This window comes from Oncorhynchus masou, chromosome 15 (genome assembly GCF_036934945.1).
Source record: "Oncorhynchus masou masou isolate Uvic2021 chromosome 15, UVic_Omas_1.1, whole genome shotgun sequence".
Taxonomy (NCBI): domain Eukaryota; kingdom Metazoa; phylum Chordata; class Actinopteri; order Salmoniformes; family Salmonidae; genus Oncorhynchus; species Oncorhynchus masou.
In genome coordinates, this window is record NC_088226.1 from 3,258,759 (window position 1) to 3,277,020 (window position 18,262).

The 18,262-nt window shown below is 46.2% G+C and overlaps 1 protein-coding gene across 1 annotated transcript in view; it reads left to right on the top strand.

The window, feature by feature from the left end:
• Positions 1-18,262, top strand: part of LOC135555345 (synaptotagmin-C-like) — a 64,579-nt gene that overhangs the window by 17,085 nt on the left and 29,232 nt on the right. Inside the window, exons 2-3 of the mRNA XM_064987690.1 lie at positions 12,702-12,995; positions 13,773-14,187. Of these exons, the coding sequence (XP_064843762.1) occupies positions 14,040-14,187 (148 nt within the window). The 5' untranslated portion in view covers positions 12,702-12,995; positions 13,773-14,039. The remainder of the gene's footprint in view (positions 1-12,701; positions 12,996-13,772; positions 14,188-18,262) is intronic.

Consider the following 18,262-nt stretch of genomic DNA (forward strand, 5'->3'; position numbering starts at 1 on the left):
ATGGTAGAGGAGAGGAGAGGAGAGGAGAGGATGGTAGAGTAGAGAGAGGATGGTAGATGAGAAGATGGATGGTAAAGAGAGGAGAGGATGGTAGAGTAGAGGAGAGGATGGTAGAGAGGATGGTAGAGTAGAGAGAGGATGAGTAGAGAGGATGGTAGAGAGAGAGAGGATGGTAAAGTAGAGGAGAGGATGGTAGAGTAGAGTAGAGGATGGTAGAGGATGGTAGAGTAGAGAAGAGGATGGTAGAGGAGAGTAGAGGATGGTAGAGTAGAGGAGAGGATGGTAGAGAGAGGAGAGATGGTAGAGTAGAGGAGAGGATGGTAGAGTAGAGGAGAGGATGGTAGAGTAGAGAGAGGATGGTAGAGTAGAGTAGAGAGGATGGTAGGAGAGGAGAGGATGGTAGAGTAGAGAGAGGATGGTAGAGTAGAGAAGAGGATGGTAGAGTAGAGAGTAGAGGAGAGGATGGTAGAGGAGAGGAGAGGATGGTAGAGTAGAGAAGAGGATGGTAGAGTAGAGGAGAGGATGGTAGAGTAGAGAGGAGAGGGTAGAGGAGAGGAGAGGATGGTAGAGGAGAGGAGAGGATGGTAGAGGAGAGAGGAGAGGATGGTAGAGGAGAGAGAGGAGAGGATGGTAGAGGAGAGGATGGAGGAGAGGAGAGGATGGTAGAGAGAGGAGAGGATGGTAGAGTAGAGGAGAGGATGGTAGAGTAGAGGAGAGGATGGTAGAGTAGAGAGGAGAGGATGGTAGAGTAGAGGAGAGGATGGGATGGTAGAGTAGAGGAGAGGATGGTAGAGGAGGTAGAGGATGGTAGTAGAGTAGAGGATGGTAGAGTAGAGGAGAGGATGGTAGAGAGGAGAGGATGGTAGAGGAGAGGATGGTAGAGGAGAGGAGAGGATGGTAGAGTAGAGAAGAGGATGGTAGAGTAGAGGAGAGGATGGTGAGTAGAGAGGATGGTAGAGTAGAGGAGAGGATGGTAGGAGAGGATGGTAGAGAGGAGAGGATGGTAGAGGAGAGGATGGAGGAGAGTAGAGGATGGTAGAGTAGAGTAGAGGATGGTAGAGTAGAGAGAGGATGGTAGAGTAGAGAAGAGGATGGTAGAGAGAGGAGAGGATGGTAGAGAGGAGAGGATGGTAGAGTAGAGGAGAGGATGGTAGAGTAGAGGATGGTAGAGTAGAGAGGATGAGTAGAGGAGAGGATGGTAGAGGAGAGGAGAGGATGGTAGAGTAGGGAGAGGATGGTAGAGGATGGTAGAGTAGAGGAGAGGATGGTAGAGGAGAGGATGGTAGAGTAGAGGAGAGGATGGTAGAGTAGAGGAGAGGATGGTAGAGAGAGGAGAGGATGGTAGAGGAGAGGAGAGGATGGTAGAGGAGAGAGAGGATGGTAGAGTAGAGGAGAGGATGGTAGAGTAGAGGAGAGGATGGTAGAGGAGAGGAGAGGAGTAGAGAGAGGGATGGATGGTAGAGAGGAGAGGAGAGGATGGTAGAGTAGAGAAGAGGATGGTAGAGGAGAGGAGAGGATGGTAGGTAGATGGTAGAGGAGAGAGTAGAGGAGAGGATGGTAGAGGAGAGAAGAGGATGGTAGAGTAGAGAAGAGGATGGTAGAGTAGAGAGAGGATGGTAGAGTAGAGAGAGGAGAGAGAGGAGAGGATGGTAGAGAGGAGATGGTAGGATGGTAGAGGAGAGGATGGTAGAGTAGAGGAGAGGATGGTAGAGTAGAGAGAGGATGGTAGAGTAGAGAGGAGAGGAGAGGATGGTAGAGTAGAGGAGAGGATGGGTAGAGGAGGATGGTAGAAGAGGGGAGAGGATGGTAGAGGAGAGAGAGGATGGTGGTAGAGGAGAGGAGAGGAGAGGATGGTAGAGTAGAGGAGAGGATGGTAGAGTAGAGGAGAGGATGGTAAAGGAGAGGAGAGGATGGTAGAGAAGAGGATGGTAGAGTAGAGAAGAGGATGGTAGAGGAGAGGAGAGTAGAGTAGGGGAGAAGAGGATGGTAGAGAGAGGAGAGGATGGTAGAGTAGAGGAGAGGATGGTAGAGTAGAGGATGGAGAGGATGGTAGAGGTAGGATGGTAGAGGATGGTAGAGGTAGAGGAGAGGATGGTAGAGTAGAGAGAGGATGGTAGAGGAGAGGAGAGGATGGTAGAGTAGAGAAGAGGATGGTAGAGTAGAGAGAGAGGATGGTAGAGGAGAGGATGGTAGAGAGAGAGAGATGATGTAGAGTAGAGGAGAGGATGGTAGAGTAGAGGAGAGGATGGTAGAGTAGAGGAGAGGATGGTAGAGTAGAGAGGATGGTAGAGTAGAGGAGAGGATGGTAGAGTAGAGGAGAGGATGGTAGAGGAGAGGAGAGGATGGTAGAGTAGAGGAGAGGATGGTAGAGTAGAGGAGAGGATGGTAGAGTAGAGTAGAGGATGGTAAAGGAGAGAGAGGATGGAGAGTAGAGATGGTAGAGGAGATGGTAGAGTAGAGGATGGAGGTAGAGGAGAGGATGGTAGAGGAGAGGAGAGGATGGTAGAGGAGAGGAGAGGATGGTAGAGTAGAGGAGAGGATGGTAGAGTAGAGAAGAGGATGGTAAAGGAGAGGAGAGGATGGTAGAGAGGATGGTAGATGATGGAGAGGAGAGGATGGTAGAGAGAGTAGAGGATGGTAGAGTAGAGATGGTAGAGGAGAGAAGAGGAGGATGGTAGAGGAGGAGAGGAGAGGATGGTAGAGGAGAGGAGAGGTAGAGTAGAGGAGAGGATGGTAGAGTAGAAGAGGATGGTAGAGGAGAGGATGGTGGAGAGAGGATGGTAGAGTAGAGAAGAGGATGGTAAAGGAGAGGAGAGGATGGTAGAGGAGAGGATGGTAGAGTAGAGGAGAGGATGGTAGAGTAGAGAAGAGGATGGTAAAGGAGAGGAGAGGATGGTAGAGGAGAGTAGAGGATGGTAGAGTAGAGAGGATGGTAGAGGAGAGGAGAGGATGGTAGAGTAGAGAAGAGGATGGTAGAGGAGAGAAGAGGATGGTAGAGTAGTGGAGAGGATGGTAGAGTAGAGGAGAGGATGGTAGAAGAGATGATGGTATATGAGAGGAGAGGATGGTAGATGAGAGGAGAGGATGGTAGAGGAGAGGAGAGGATGGTAGAGGATGGTAGAGTATAGGATGGTAAAGTAGAGAGGATGGTAGAGGAGAGGAGAGGATGGTAGAGTAGAGGAGAGGATGGTAGAGTAGAGAGATGGATGGTAGTAGTAGAGGAGAGGATGGTAGAGTAGAGGAGAGGATGGTAGAGTAGAGGAGAGGATGGTAGAGTAGAGAAGAGGATGGTAGAGTAGAGGAGAGGATGGTAGAGTAGAGTAGAGATGGATGGTAGAGAGGAGAGTAGAGGATGGTAGAGAGAGGAGAGGATGGTAGAGTAGAGAGAGGATGGTAGAGTAGAGGAGAGGATGGTAGAGGAGAGGATGGTAGAGTAGAGGAGAGGATGGTAGAGGAGAGAGGAGAGGATGGTAGAGTAGAGAGAGGATGGTAGAGGAGATGGGAGAGGATGGAGAGGAGAGGAGAGGATGGTAGAGGAGAGGAGAGGATGGTAGAGTAGAGAAGAGGATGGTAGAGTAGAGAGGAGAGGATGGTAGAGGAGAGGAGAGGATGGTAGAGTAGAGAGGAGGATGGTAGAGGAGAGGATGGTAGAGTAGAGGAGAGGATGGTAGAGTAGAGGAGAGGATGGTAGAGAGAGAGGAGAGGAGAGGAGGATGGTAGAGTAGAGGAGAGGATGGTAGAGTAGAGAGGAGAGGATGGTAGAGTAGAGGAGAGGATGGTAGAGTAGAGGAGAGGATGGTAGAGTAGAGAGAGGATGGTAGGATGGTAGAGTGGTAGAGAGAGAGGATGGGAGAGGAGAGAGAGGAGAGGATGGTAGAGTAGAGAGAGATGGAGTAGAGGATGGTAGAGAGGAGAGGATGGTAGATGGTAGAGGATGGAGATGGATGGTAGAGGAGAGGATGGTGGTAGAGGAGAGGGATGGTAGATGGTAGAGAGAGGAGAGGATGGTAGAGTAGAGGAGAGGATGGTAGAGTAGAGGATGAGAGGTAGGATGGTAGAGTAGAGGAGAGGATGGTATGGAGGAGAGGAGAGGATGGTGGTAGAGAGGATGGTAGAGAGAGGAGAGGAGAGGATGGTAGAGTAGAGTAGAGGATGGTAAAGAGAGGAGAGGATGGTAGAGGAGAGGAGAGGATGGTAGAGTAGAGAAGAGGATGGTAAATGAGAGGAGAGGATGGTAGAGGAGAGGATGGTAGAGTAGAGGAGAGGATGGTAGAGTAGAGAAGAGGATGGTAAAGGAGAGGAGAGGATGGTAGAGTAGAGAAGAGGATGGTAGAGGAGATGAGAGGATGGTAGAGGAGAGGAGAGGATGGTAGAGGAGAGGATGGTAGAGTAGAGGAGAGGATGGTAGAGTAGAGAAGAGGATGGTAGAGAGAGGAGAGGATGGTAGAGGAGAGGAGAGGATGGTAGAGGAGAGGATGGTAGAGTAGAGGAGAGGATGGTAGAGTAGAGAAGAGGATGGTAAAGGAGAGGAGAGGATGGTAGAGTAGAGTAGATGATGGTAGAGTAGAGGATGGTAGAGGAGAGAAGAGGATGGTAGAGTAGAGAAGAGGATGGTAGAGGAGAGGAGAGGATGGTAGAGGAGAGGAGAGGATGGTAGAGTAGAGAAGAGGATGGTAAAGGAGAGGAGAGGATGGTAGAGGAGAGGATGGTAGAGTAGAGAAGAGGATGGTAAAGTAGAGGAGAGGATGGTAGAGTAGAGAAGAGGATGGTAGAGAGAGAGGAGAGGATGGTAGAGGAGAGGAGAGGATGGTAGAGGAGAGAGGATGGTAGGTAGAGGAGAGGATGGAGTAGAGGAGAGGATGGTAGAGGAGAGGAGAGGATGGTAGAGGAGAGGATGGTAGAGTAGAGAAGAGGATGGTAGAGTAGAGAAGAGGATGGTAAAGGAGAGGAGAGGATGGTAGAGTAGAGTAGAGGATGGTAAAGGAGAGGAGAGGATGGTAGAGTAGAGAAGAGGATGGTAGAGGATGGAGAAGAGGATGGTAGAGTAGAGGAGAGGATGGTAGAGGAGAGGAGAGGATGGTAGAGTAGAGAAGAGGATGGTAGAGGAGAGGAGAGGATGGTAGAGTAGAGGAGAGAGGATGGTAGAGTAGAGAGGAGAGGATGGTAGAGTAGAGGAGAGGATGGTAGAGGAGAGGAGAGGATGGTAGAGTAGAGGAGAGGATGGTAGAGTAGAGTAGAGGATGGTAGAGTAGAGAGAGGATGGTAGAGTAGAGGAGAGGATGGTAGAGTAGAGAGAGGATGGTAGAGGAGAGGAGAGGATGGTAGAGGAGAGGAGAGGATGGTAGAGTAGAGGAGAGGATGGTAGAGGTAGAGGAGAGGATGGTAGAGGAGAGGAGAGGATGGTAGAGTAGAGAAGAGGATGGTAGAGGAGAGGAGAGGATGGTAGAGTAGAGTAGAGGATGGTAGAGTAGAGGAGAGGATGGTAGAGGAGAGGAGAGGATGGTAGAGGGAGAGGAAGAGGATGGTAGAGAGGAGAGGATGGTAGAGGAGAGGAGGATGGTAGAGTAGGAAGGAGAGGATGGTAGAGTAGAGGATGGTAGAGTAGGAGAGGATGGTAGAGGAGAGAGAGGAGAGGATGGTAGAGGAGAGGAGAGGATGGTAGAGTAGAGGAGAGGATGGTGAGTAGAGGAGAGGATGGTAGAGAGAGGAGAGGATGGTAGAGTAGAGGAGAGGATGGTAGAGGAGAGATGGAGAGGATGGATAGAGAGGAGAGGATGGTAGAGTAGAGAAGAGGATGGTAGAGTAGAGGAGAGGATGGTAGAGGAGAGTAGGATGGTAGAGGAGAGGATAGAGAGAGGAGAGGATGGTAGAGTAGAGAAGAGGATGGTAAAGTAGAGGAGAGGATGGTAGAGTAGAGAGATGGATGGTAGAGGAGAGAGAGGAGAGGATGGTAGAGTAGAGAGAGGATGGTAAAGGAGAGGAGAGGATGGATAGAGGAGAGGATGGTAGAGTAGAGAGAGGATGGTAGAGTAGAGAAGAGGATGGTAGAGTAGAGGAGAGGATGGTAGAGGAGAGTAGAGGGATGGTAGGTAGAGGATGGTAGAGTAGAGAAGAGGATGGTAGAGTAGAGAAGAGGATGGTAAAGGAGAGGAGAGGATGGTAGAGGAGGAGAGGATGGTGAGGAGAGGATGGTAGAGTAGAGGAGAGGATGGTAGAGTAGAGAAGAGGATGGTAGAGGATGGAGGAGAGGATGGTAGAGAGAGAGGATGGTAGAGAGGAGAGGATGGTAGGTAGTAGAGGAGAGGATGGTAGAGTAGAGGAGAGGATGGTAGAGTAGAGAAGAGGATGGTAGAGGAGAGGAGAGGATGGTAGAGTAGAGGATGATGGTAGAGGAGAGGATGGTAGAGTAGAGAAGAGGATGGTAGAGTAGAGAGGATGGTAGAGAGGAGAGGATGGTAGAGGAGAGGAGAGGATGAGTAGAGGAGAGGATGGAGAGTAGAGTAGAGGATGGTAGGATGGTAGAGTAGAGAGAGGATGGTAGAGGAGAGGAGGATGGTGAGTAGAGGAGAGGATGGTAGAGGAGAGAGAGGATGGTAGAGGAGAGAAGAGGATGGTAGGAGGAGAGGAGAGGATGGTAGAGGAGAGGAGAGGATGGTAGAGAGATGGAAGAGAGGATGGTAAAGGAGAGGAGAGGATGGTAGAGGAGAGGAGAGGATGGTAGAGTAGAGGAGAGAGGATGGTAAAGGAGAGGAGAGGATGGTAGAGGAGAGGATGGTAGATGGTAGAGGAGAGGATGGTAGAGTAGAGGAGAGGATGGTAAAGAGAGGAGAGGATGGTAGGTAGGAGTAGATGATGGAGAGTAGAGGATGGTGGAGGAGAGAAGAGGATGGTAGAGTAGAGAAGAGGATGGTAGAGGAGAGGAGAGGATGGTAGAGGAGAGATGGGAGAGGATGGTAGAGTAGAGAAGAGGATGGTAGAGGAGAGGAGAGGATGGTGGAGAGAGAGGATGGGAGGAGAGGATGGTAGAGTAGAGAAGAGGATGGTAAAGGAGAGGAGAGGATGGTAGAGTAGAGGAGAGGATGATGGTAGAGGAGAGGATGGTAGAGTAGAGAAGAGGATGGTAGAGTAGAGAAGAGGATGGTAAAGAGAGAGGAGAGGATGAGGAGAGGAGAGGATGGTAGAGTAGAGAGAGGATGGTAGAGAGAGGAGATGGGATGGTAGAGGAGAGGATGGTAGAGTAGAGGAGAGGATGGTAGAGGAGAGGATGGTAGAGTAGAGGAGAGGATGGTAGGTAGAGAAGAGGATGGTAAAGGAGAGGAGAGGATGGTAGAGAGAGATGGTAGAGTAGAGGATGGTAGAGAGAGAAGAGGATGGTAGAGTAGAGAGAGGATGGTAGATGAGAGGAGAGGATGGTAGAGGAGAGGAGAGGATGGTAGAGGAGAGAAGAGGATGGTAGAGGAGAGGAGAGGATGGTAGAGGAGAGGAGAGGATGGTAGAGTAGAGAGGATGGTAGAGAGAGAAGAGGATGGTAGAGGAGAGGAGAGGATGGTAGAGTAGAGTAGAGGATGGTAGAGAGTAGAGGATGGTAGAGGATGGTAGAGGAGAGGATGGTAGAGTAGAGAAGAGGATGGTAGGAGAGGAGAGGATGGTAGAGGAGAGGATGGTAGAGAGAGGAGAGGATGGTAGAGGAGAGGATGGAGAGGAGGTGGTAGAGTAGAGAAGAGGATGGTAGAGGAGAGGAGAGGATGGTAGAGTAGAGTAGATGATGGTAGAGTAGAGGATGGTAGAGGAGAGAAGAGGATGGTAGAGTAGAGGAGAGGATGGTAGAGTAGAGAAGAGGATGGTAGAGGAGAGGAGAGGATGGTAGAGGAGAGAAGAGGATGGTAGAGGAGAGGATGGTAGAGTAGAGGAGAGGATGGTAGAGTAGAGAGAGGATGGTAGAGTAGAGAAGAGGATGGTAGAGTAGAGGAGAGGATGGTAGAGGAGAGGAGAGGATGGTAGAGTAGAGGAGAGGATGGTAGAGTAGAGAAGAGGATGGTAGAGGAGAGGAGAGGATGGTAGAGTAGAGTAGAGGATGGTAGAGGAGAGGAGAGGATGGTAGAGTAGAGAAGAGGATGGTAGAGGAGAGGAGAGGATGGTAGAGGAGAGGATGGTAGAGGAGAGGAGAGGATGGTAGAGTAGAGAAGAGGATGGTAAAGGAGAGGAGAGGATGGTACAGTAGAGGATGGTAGAGTTGAGGATGGTAGAGGAGAGAAGAGGATGGTCGAGTAGAGAAGACAATGGTAAAGGAGAGGAGAGGATGGTAGAGTAGAGGATGGTAGAGGAGAGAAGAGGATGGTAGAGTAGAGAAGAGGATGGTAAAGGAGAGGAGAGGATGGTAGAGTAGAGGATGGTAGAGGAGAGAAGAGGATGGTAGAGTAGAGAAGAGGATGGCAAAGGAGAGGAGAGGATGGTAGAGGAGAGTAGAGGATGGTTAAAGTAGAGTAGAGGATGGTAGAGTAGAGAAGAGCATGGTAAAGGAGAGGATGGTAGAGTAGAGGAGAGTATGGTAGAGTAGAGTAGAGGATGGTAGAGGAGAGGAGAAGATGGTAGATTAGAGGAGAGGATGGTAGAGTAGATGAGAGGATGGTAGAGGAGAGGAGAGGATGGTAGAGGAGAGTAGAGTAGAGGATGGTAGAGGAGAGTAGAGGATGGTAGAGGAGAGTACAGGATGGTAGAGGAGAGGAGAAGATGGTAGAGTAGAGGAGAGGATGGGAGAGGAGAGTAGTGGATGGTAGAGGAGAGTAGAGGATGGTAGAGGAGAGTAGAGGATGGTAGAGGAGAGGAGAAGATGGTAGAGTAGAGGAGAGGATCGTAGAGTAGAGTAGAGAAGGGCAGTATCCTAAAGTACTCTAGAGAAGAGGACAGAGCTGTGCTTGTTAAAGTGAGGTATTGAAATCGAAAACTATATAATCATATTGTTATGAAAATGCATTATGTGAAATTAATCAAACACTCTGCATACGGTGGAATATCCTGTTGCTTTTTAAGCTACTAGATGTGTAACATCATAATAGGTCATCTTTCCTCAGGAGAAAACAAAACGTTCCTGAAAGTAATGAGAGGTAGATTTGAGATGACTGCAGGTAAAAGATAACAAAAAGAAGAGGGAGCTAATAGAAAATAATCCCATCAGCTTCATTGAGATGCAGCTGAAACATCCCATTAGCTGTACCTCATGGATTACCTCTCTGTCTCTTCTTGCATCGTGCAAATTTTCACACAACCTGTCTTTGCTCATTTACATTTTCTCTCACTCAAACACATAGGTTGTCGTTTTTCAGACAGAGCGTTACTTCGAATAGCAAAGGAATTCTGTTAAAAGGTAACAGTTGCTGAGCCTGTAGAGTGAAAGTCAGCCGTGCATATGAGAAGGAGACGATGAAATCTTCTAAACCCATACAAATGTTTGATTGAACTCTGAAAGTAATCCAAACTGCTTGGTCCTTTGGTCGAATTCACCACTTCTGTTGCGGTGAAAGGAAAAGGGAAGTCCCTCAAGAAAGACTGACGTCTGATGTGAAATAATGTGTAATATTTCAAAGGACCTGCTGACATTACCATAATCTCTGCATAATAGTCGCTACACAGCAGGTAATGTGATATTATACTAATTTTGACATAATGCAAAGCTGTGATATTGAACGTATTCTGTATGAGAGACATACTGTGTCAGGCTCACGTGTGATGCCTTCCTTTGAAGAGGAAACCCAGTGAATGAGCTGAGATTTACGCTCCTCTCCTATGATCCCCTGTGTGTGAAATGCGTGCTTTTTGGGTTTCAATGTGTCACAGTTCACACATTCACTCCTCTCCTCCTCTTCTGCCTTTTTGGCTTTCCTTAACAAATTAACAAACTGGCACAACCTCAGAGATTCATCACACTCTAGAGAGAGAGAAGGTCCCGAGAGCATGCCAGTACATAGCATACCTGTACATAGCATGCCTGTACATAGCATACCTGTACATAGCCCACCTATATTTTTGCCCAAACAACTACCTCTTTTCCTACTGTATTTCATTTATTTATTTATTTTGCTCCTTTGCACCCCATTATTTTTATTTCTACTTTGCACATTCTTCCATTGCAAATCTACCATTCCAGTGTTTTACTTGCTGTATTGTATTTACTTTGCCACCATGGCCTTTTTTGCCTTTACCTCCCTTATCTCACCTCATTTGCTCACATCGTATATAGACTTGTTTATACTGTATTATTGACTGTATGTTTGTTTTACTCCATGTGTAACTCTGTGTCGTTGTATGTGTCGAACTGCTTTGCTATATCTTGGCTAGGTCGCAATTGTAAATGAGAACTTGTTCTCAACTTGCCTACCTGGTTAAATAAAGGTGAAATAAATAAATAAAATGCCCAGAATCAGTTGTCCCAAAGCAAATACAAGCCTCACCCATTATAGGCCCAAAGAAACATCTGGCCTAAAACTGAAAAACAGTGCTGAGGAGCACTTTCAGTCAACATTCATCACATGTTAAATGTGTTTAGCTGGAGGGGGTCTCTGATTGGACAGTGACTTTACTAACCATCTGTTTTTGCCATAAGATTAGACAGTAGCCTTGGTTATCCGTCTCTGACCTTAGTGGGCGCCTGGCTGCTCTCTGCGACATGATTGGACAGTGACCTTACTGGTGCCAGATTAATGTTTTGTGATTGGAACGTGACCTTCCTGGTTCCCGAGTCCATGTTGGGTGTTTGAGCAGTGAATTTTCCACCATTTTGTGATTGGACAGTGACCTCACACCACTTACCTATTCTCTGTTGTTTGATTGGACAGTGACCTTCCTGGTTGCCTAGTCTGTCTATTGTGATTGGACAGAGCACGTCCTTGGTTTTCCAGTCTCTGTAGTGTGATTAGACAAATACCTTCCCTGCTGACCCGTCGCTGTAGTGTGATTGGACAGTGACCTTCCTGGTTGACCGGTCTCTGTTGGTGTATTGGTTGCCTAAGGTTATTGATTTAAAACAGGGCAGCAGTCAATGGAATGTCTGTGGGAGGTTTGTGTTCCTTTGTGGCTGTGAGCGTCTCAGTATAGAATGTTGTATGGAGGAAGAGATGAGTCTGTACGTGTCTGATATTTATCAGTAAATAAAATATTTTGCTTCTAGTAAATTGCACAGCCAGACCTTGATTACTATTGTTGCTATGTCACCAACACTGCCTCCTGCTCCATTCCATTCATTCATTTCTACTTCCCTTTCATCTCCTCCTCTCCCTCCTTTCATCTAATGTCCATATCACTCCTTTCTCTCCCCTCTTTCTCATACCATCTCATTCTCTTTCACAGACACATCCATACACATTCTCTTTCTCATACCATCTCATTCTCTCTCACAGACACATCCATACACATTCTCTTTCTCATACCATCTCGTTCTCTCTCACAGACACATCCATACACATTCTCTTTCTCATACCATCTCGTTCTCTCTCACAGACACATCCGTACACATTCTCTTTCTCATACCATCTCATTCTCTCTCACAGACACATCCATACACATTCTCTTTCTCTCCCCTCTCTTTTCCTGCCTCCCCCTGATGTTCTTGCTGCCATTTGAGAGGACCAGTTTGGTGCCAGACAGCCATTCCTCAGATTGAGATATACTGGGTTTTAAAGTCACACTCAGAAAGATTTACTATCTCAGTCTGGATGGAGGGGAGTGGAGCGGGGATACAGACTGGGGTGTTGGGTTGGGGGTAGCATTTTAATACGCTAATCTCAGGCAATTTTTTTTACAATGGAGTGAGCTGAGATGGACAGATAAATGGACCTTGTTGAGTCTGAGTTTCCTTTCTGAACCTGTTCCAGACGAATTGACGGACCTAATATGCCTATCAGAAGTTTTCAGATAGAGAGAAAGAGTGTGTTTGAAAGAGAGGGAGAGAGAGATGAGGAAGGAGAAATGGCACCAACATGTCCTGTCCTGAGTCTTGTCCTGATTGAAATGTGTCTCTTCTTAATGCTGTGATGGATTGATGGATTGTTGCCCAGGGAGATAGATGGACAAAAAGGCAGCACTTTGCTAGGGAGGTTGTCAGTCACTGCACAAAAACTGATGCTGACATTTCACAGAACCAGAATCATCAAATGCTAAATAGATATTCCTTTGGCCGAACATGGTTCTCATTGGACAAGTGGGCCTACCTCTCACTGATACGACGTCTCATTGGACATTCTGGCAGCAGACACCTCACTGATGAGAAATCTTATTACAGTATGCCAGCTATTACCGTGAATGTAGACATTCATTAATTTATGTATTTTTAGACATATTTCTACCATATATCCCTGCAGACACACAGACCGTGAGAAAGGGAGAGAGCTATAGAGAAAGAGAAAGTTGGGGCGTTGACCTGCTTTTTGGAGACAGAATGAGTTCAAAACAAAGGGAGAATGTTAAGGAGCTCTGGAAATAGAGTTCTCTGAGAAAAGGACAAAGAGGACACAACGTCTGTCTGTATGTGCACTGAAACACTAAATGTCCTGGGATTTTACATTCTGTGTACTACTGAGAGCATCCAAACAACAAGAGACAAATTCAATGTAATACCCTTGTGTAACCATTGTAATACAATCTCTATCACAATCTCTGTGGATTTTGTTCTTGACCTCATTCAGTAATGTGTTGTCATTGTCTTTCAGGTGATGTTGGAGCCATTTTTAAGACATTCTATGAATCTAGGTTGGAGGAAAACCAGGAAAACCACTGCATTCCATTGAATCTGCTTGGAACTACATTACCCAGAGCTGAACCGTGCTCTAAATGCTGTTAGAGCTATCCCTATCTCTGTGACATTAGAAAAAGAAGAACACAAACTAGTATAAGGTTATGAATTTGTTGGAAGCATAACCAAGTGTTGTTCAGCTGTATCTTGGTGGAGAAGACATTTCAAACATGACAGGGACTCCTAGGCTTTACAAACAACTCTAATACAGGTATGTTGACATAAAACAGAAATAAAAATGTACCATAAACCAGGTTTCCATCCAACCATTAAATGCAGATGAATTACCTGACCTAAAAAAAAGTCAAGGCTGATGGAAACAGGAAATGTCCGACAGACAATTTGTTCATTCGACATGTTGGGATCTTTTTGTGTCTGTAAAACTAGTTATCTGAGAAATGGTAACGGGAATGCCTTCATGCGCAAATATTAATATAATAACCATCATATCGAAAATAAACTTGGAGTCACACGATGACCTCCCACCACGACATGGAAGAGCAGGAAAGGTTTACAGGCAGATCATGAACTTCACATGGTGGTTAAGTGCACGTTGATCCTGCAAATTTCCAAGAAGATAAATATCGAGGGTAGGCTATTATTTGAATTCTGGGGATATGATGATCGGTGCTTGGCTGCCAATTATCATATCAGTGAACTTGTCTAGAGAGCATGCGCCAAAACCTGATTGGTCAAGTATGCTATTTATCGTGTGACAAAACCATCTGTACCCCATTTCATTTACATGTTTTATCCGGTACATGGGAACTGAACCACAAAAGTGATTTATACCACACACAGACTTTTATCCACAATGGGTTAGTTTGATGGAAACTCAACTCTGGTGGGAAAATGCACATAGTGTTTTATGCAGATTTGAGAATATTTGCATGAAAATCTGTCACCAATTGGTACAATGATAACAGTACCTATTTATACATCGTCTTTCATCTTCTTTTTCCTAATCTTTTCCGTTCATTCCTCTCAGGAAAAGACAAAGGGGTGGTTTTGGCTCACACATTTATGGGCGTGTCAGACATGGAGGGTCTCTGCTAGACTCCGCCTAAGTAAACATCGCCTCCCCTTATACCTGGGTTGGTCCAATCTCCACCGGCCCCACCCATTTCTCCAGACCATCCAAGGAACGTGGGCGGATCGAACCTCTTCTCACCCAGGTGCCGTCCGTTTGGTGAGGGCGGCAAGGGCTGTGCTGTGATTGGTTGACTGCGGGTGGGAATGCAATGCGAATTGGAGGATGTCGGGGGACTGGGATGAAGACCACCTGTGTAAGAAGGCTCTCACTCTGGTGGAGGAGTTGTGCTTACACTCCTCAGCGAAGGACAGCCATGAAGCCAGCTGCCGAGACTTCGTCTACATGATGAGGGGACAGCAGCACGAAACAGGTAACAACATAGTAACATACAGTAACATACAGGAATCATTCACATACACTAACATACACAAACATACAGGAATCATTCACATACACTAACATACACTAACATACAGTAACATACAGGAATTATTCACATACACTAACATACAGTAACATACAGGAATCATTCACATACACTAACATACAGTAACATACAGGAATCATTCACATACACTAACATACAGTAACATACAGGAATCATTAACAACACACTAATGTACATTAACATACAGGAATCATTAACAACACACTAACATACAGTAACATACAGGAATCATTAACAACACACTAACATACAGTAACATACAGGAATCATTAGCAACACAGTAACATACAGGAATCATTAGCAACACACTAACATACTGTAACATACAGGAATCATTAACACACACTAACATACCGGAACATACAGGAATCATTACCAACACAGTAACATACAGTAACATACAGGAATAATTAGCAACACACTAACATACAGTAATATATAGTAATCATTAACAACACAGTAACACACAGTAACACACAGGAATCATTAACAACACAGTAACGCCTCCTGGGTGGCGCAGTGGTTAAGGGCGCTGTAGTACAGCGCCAGCTGTGCCACCAGAGACTCTGGGTTCGCGCCCAGGCTCTGTCGTAACCGGCCGCGACGGGGAGGTCTGTGGGGCGACGCACAATTGGCATAGCGTCGTCCAGGGTAGGGAGGGTTTGGCCGGTAGGGATATCCTTGTCTCATCGTGCACCAGCGACTCCTGTGGCGGGCCGGGCACAGTGCACGCTGACACATTGGTGCGGCTGGCTTCCGGGATGGATGCGCGCTGTGTTAAGAAGCAGTGCGGCTGGGTTGGGTTGTGTATCGGAGGACGCATGACTTTCAACCTTCGTCTCTCCCGAGCCTGTACGGGAGTTGTAGCGATGAGACAAGATAGTAGAGACGAGACAATTGGATACCACACAATTGGGGAGAAAAGGGGGTCAAATTCAACATTATTTTTTTTAAACAAACAACACAGGAATCATTAACAACACACTAACATACAGTAACATACAGGAATCATTAACAGAGTAACATACTGGAATCATTAAAAACACAATAATATACAGTAACATACGGGAATCATTAACAACACAGTAACATACAGTAACACATAGTAACATACGGGAATCATTAACAACACAGTAACATACAGTAACATACAGGAATCATTAACAGAGTAACATACTGGAATCATTAACAACACAGTAACATACAGTAACATACAGGAATCATTATAAACACAGTAGCATACAGGAATCATTAACAACACACTAGCATACAGTAACGTACATGAATCATTATAAACACTCCAACATACAGTAACATGCAGGAATCATTAACACACAGTAACATACAAAAACATACAGGAATCATTAACACACTAACATACAGTAACATACAGTAACATACAGGAATCATTAACAACACACTAACATACAGGAATCATTAGCAACACACAAACACACAGTAACATACAGTAACATACAGGAATCATTAACAACACAGTAACATACAGGAATCATTAACAACACACTAACATACAGTAACATACAGTAATCATTAACAGAGTAACATATAGGGATCATTAAAAACACAATAACATACAGTAACATACAGGAATCATTAACACACACTAACATACATGAATCAACAACACAGTAGCATGCAGAAACATACAGGAATCATTAACAACACAGTAACAAACAGTAACATACAGGAATCATTATAAACATAGTACCACACAGTAACATACAGTAACATACTTGAATCATTAACAACACACAGTGACATACAGAACCATATAGGGATCATTACCAACACAGTAACATACAGGAATCATTAGCCATGTGTAGGACATGGAGGTTTTTCTGTCCAAGTGACATTAGCAAGAAAAAATCCCAGGAAAACTCCTGGCCGTAGTAATGTGTATTGTGGGATAGAGCAGAATATCCCGAAGAAGAGTTATTATCTGGGTTCTGATGCCAGGGTTGCCCTGAGGGGCTGGCTAGCACTCCCACAACAAATCAGGGCACCTCCGGAACACTTTGAAATATTCATGAGACATTTCCAAATTGATAACGAAGGTCCAGCCCTCTGTTTATAGGGCAAACCAAAGAGTCCAAGTGCAATCCCAACCTGGCTAATTGTAAATATGGAGCATCGTCCCAGATCCCTTTGAATGAATTCTACACAGCAGAGTGGATGAGTGGTGGCGCTAGCTAGCTGCAGTCCCAGCGGCATTCTGGCCCTGTGTGGATTCTCATGGAGAGGTTTTGGAGCGGTAGAAGTGGTAGAAATGTGCAGTAGTGGAGATTAGAGGGGATGCGTGTGGATCAGTGTGCTGTAGTGTAGATTAGGCTGGATCTGCTGCATGGAGCACCTAGAGATTTGTGTGACACAGTGCAGGACGTCATCATGCAGTGGGTTTGGTGGGAGGCGTTAGCGGCTAGCCTCTGGGTAATGACGTGATAAACCAAAGCAAGGGCCTCTGGGCAGTACAGGATCCGCCATCCGTCGCCTGTCTGTCAATCAATGGCTTGTGTAAGCAGGGTGGATGTGAGCTGTGTGATGTTCTGCCTGAAAAACTCCCAGTCGGATACATCACTTACTGATTGACAGCCGGTGTCAATCTGCCCCATGCTGGGTTTCTGTCTCAGAAGAACCACCCCCGCCTGCCTCCGCCAAGCTACCCCCCTCACACACACACACACACACACACACACACACACACACACACACACACACACACACACACACACACACACACACACACACACACACACACACACACACACACACGTTAACGGTTAGGCTGTGTGGTTTAGGACTGACCTATGAGCACCTCCTGAAAGACTAATGAATAAACAACGTTTTCCTGCTGACAGTCTCCCCCCACACACAGCCCTGTCTTATCTATGCTCCCTGAGCTGCCACACACACACAAACATGCACAAACACACGCATGTAGAGACACACACACACTGTTATTCTCTCTCTCGCTCTAAATCCTCAATGACTTGTTTGTCCTCCATCTCTCTCCATCATTCATTCTCTCGTTCTTTCTCTCTCCATCATTATCTCTTTTTGTTTTCTTCTGTGGCGTGGCATGTTGGTAGATGTTGACTATATTAACCTGGCTGTATCCTTCTGAATGTGACCAGTCAGCCAATATGTCTGCTTCAACATGGTTACCAATCTGTCTCTATCTGGCCCGCCCCTACAGCGTCTCTCCTCTCCTCTCCCCCCTCTCTTCTCTCAGTATCTCCCTCTCTCTCTTATCATGCACTACACCTACTCCCTCTGTCCTTATCTCTTCTTCCCTTTCCTTTCTCGCTCCCCTGCTCATTTTCTTTCCCACCACCTCTTTCGTTCCACCTCTCTTCTCTCCCTTAGGGCTCCCCTCCCCTTTCTCTCTCTCTCGCTCTCTCTCTCTCTCACTCTCCCTCTTTCTCTCTGATCATATCTTTTGAACAAGTGCTGATTAATGTCATACATAGACTGATGAATACTACACAACAGTGAGCGAGAGGAGAGAGAGAGAGAGAGAGAGAGAGAGAGAGAGAGAGAGAGAGAGGAGAGGAGGGGAAGAATGATGGAGAAAGGGTGGGAGAAGGAGAGAAAAAAAGGGAGAGAGAGAGAAGGAGAATAGGGGGAGAGATGGACGAGAGAGGGGCTAAATAAGACAGCACGGAAAAAGGAGAGCAATGGAGGATGTGAGAGAAGACTAAAGAAAGGGGGAAGAGATGGAGAGAGAGACAGAAGGAAGGCGTAGAGAATTCCAGGAGATGCACCCTAGGGGTAGAGGAGTGTCTCGCACTGGCTGCTGTTGTCTCATTTACTCATATACTCTCAGTCTCGTTGTCAGTGAGTTATAGATATAGTTTCAATATCTTTTGAATGATTGAACAATGTTTGTGTCTTTGTCATGCCCACAAAGCTACTTCGGATTGAATCGAGGAAAGACAGAGCCAGGGAAAGGAAGGGAGAGGGTGAAGGAAAGATAGAT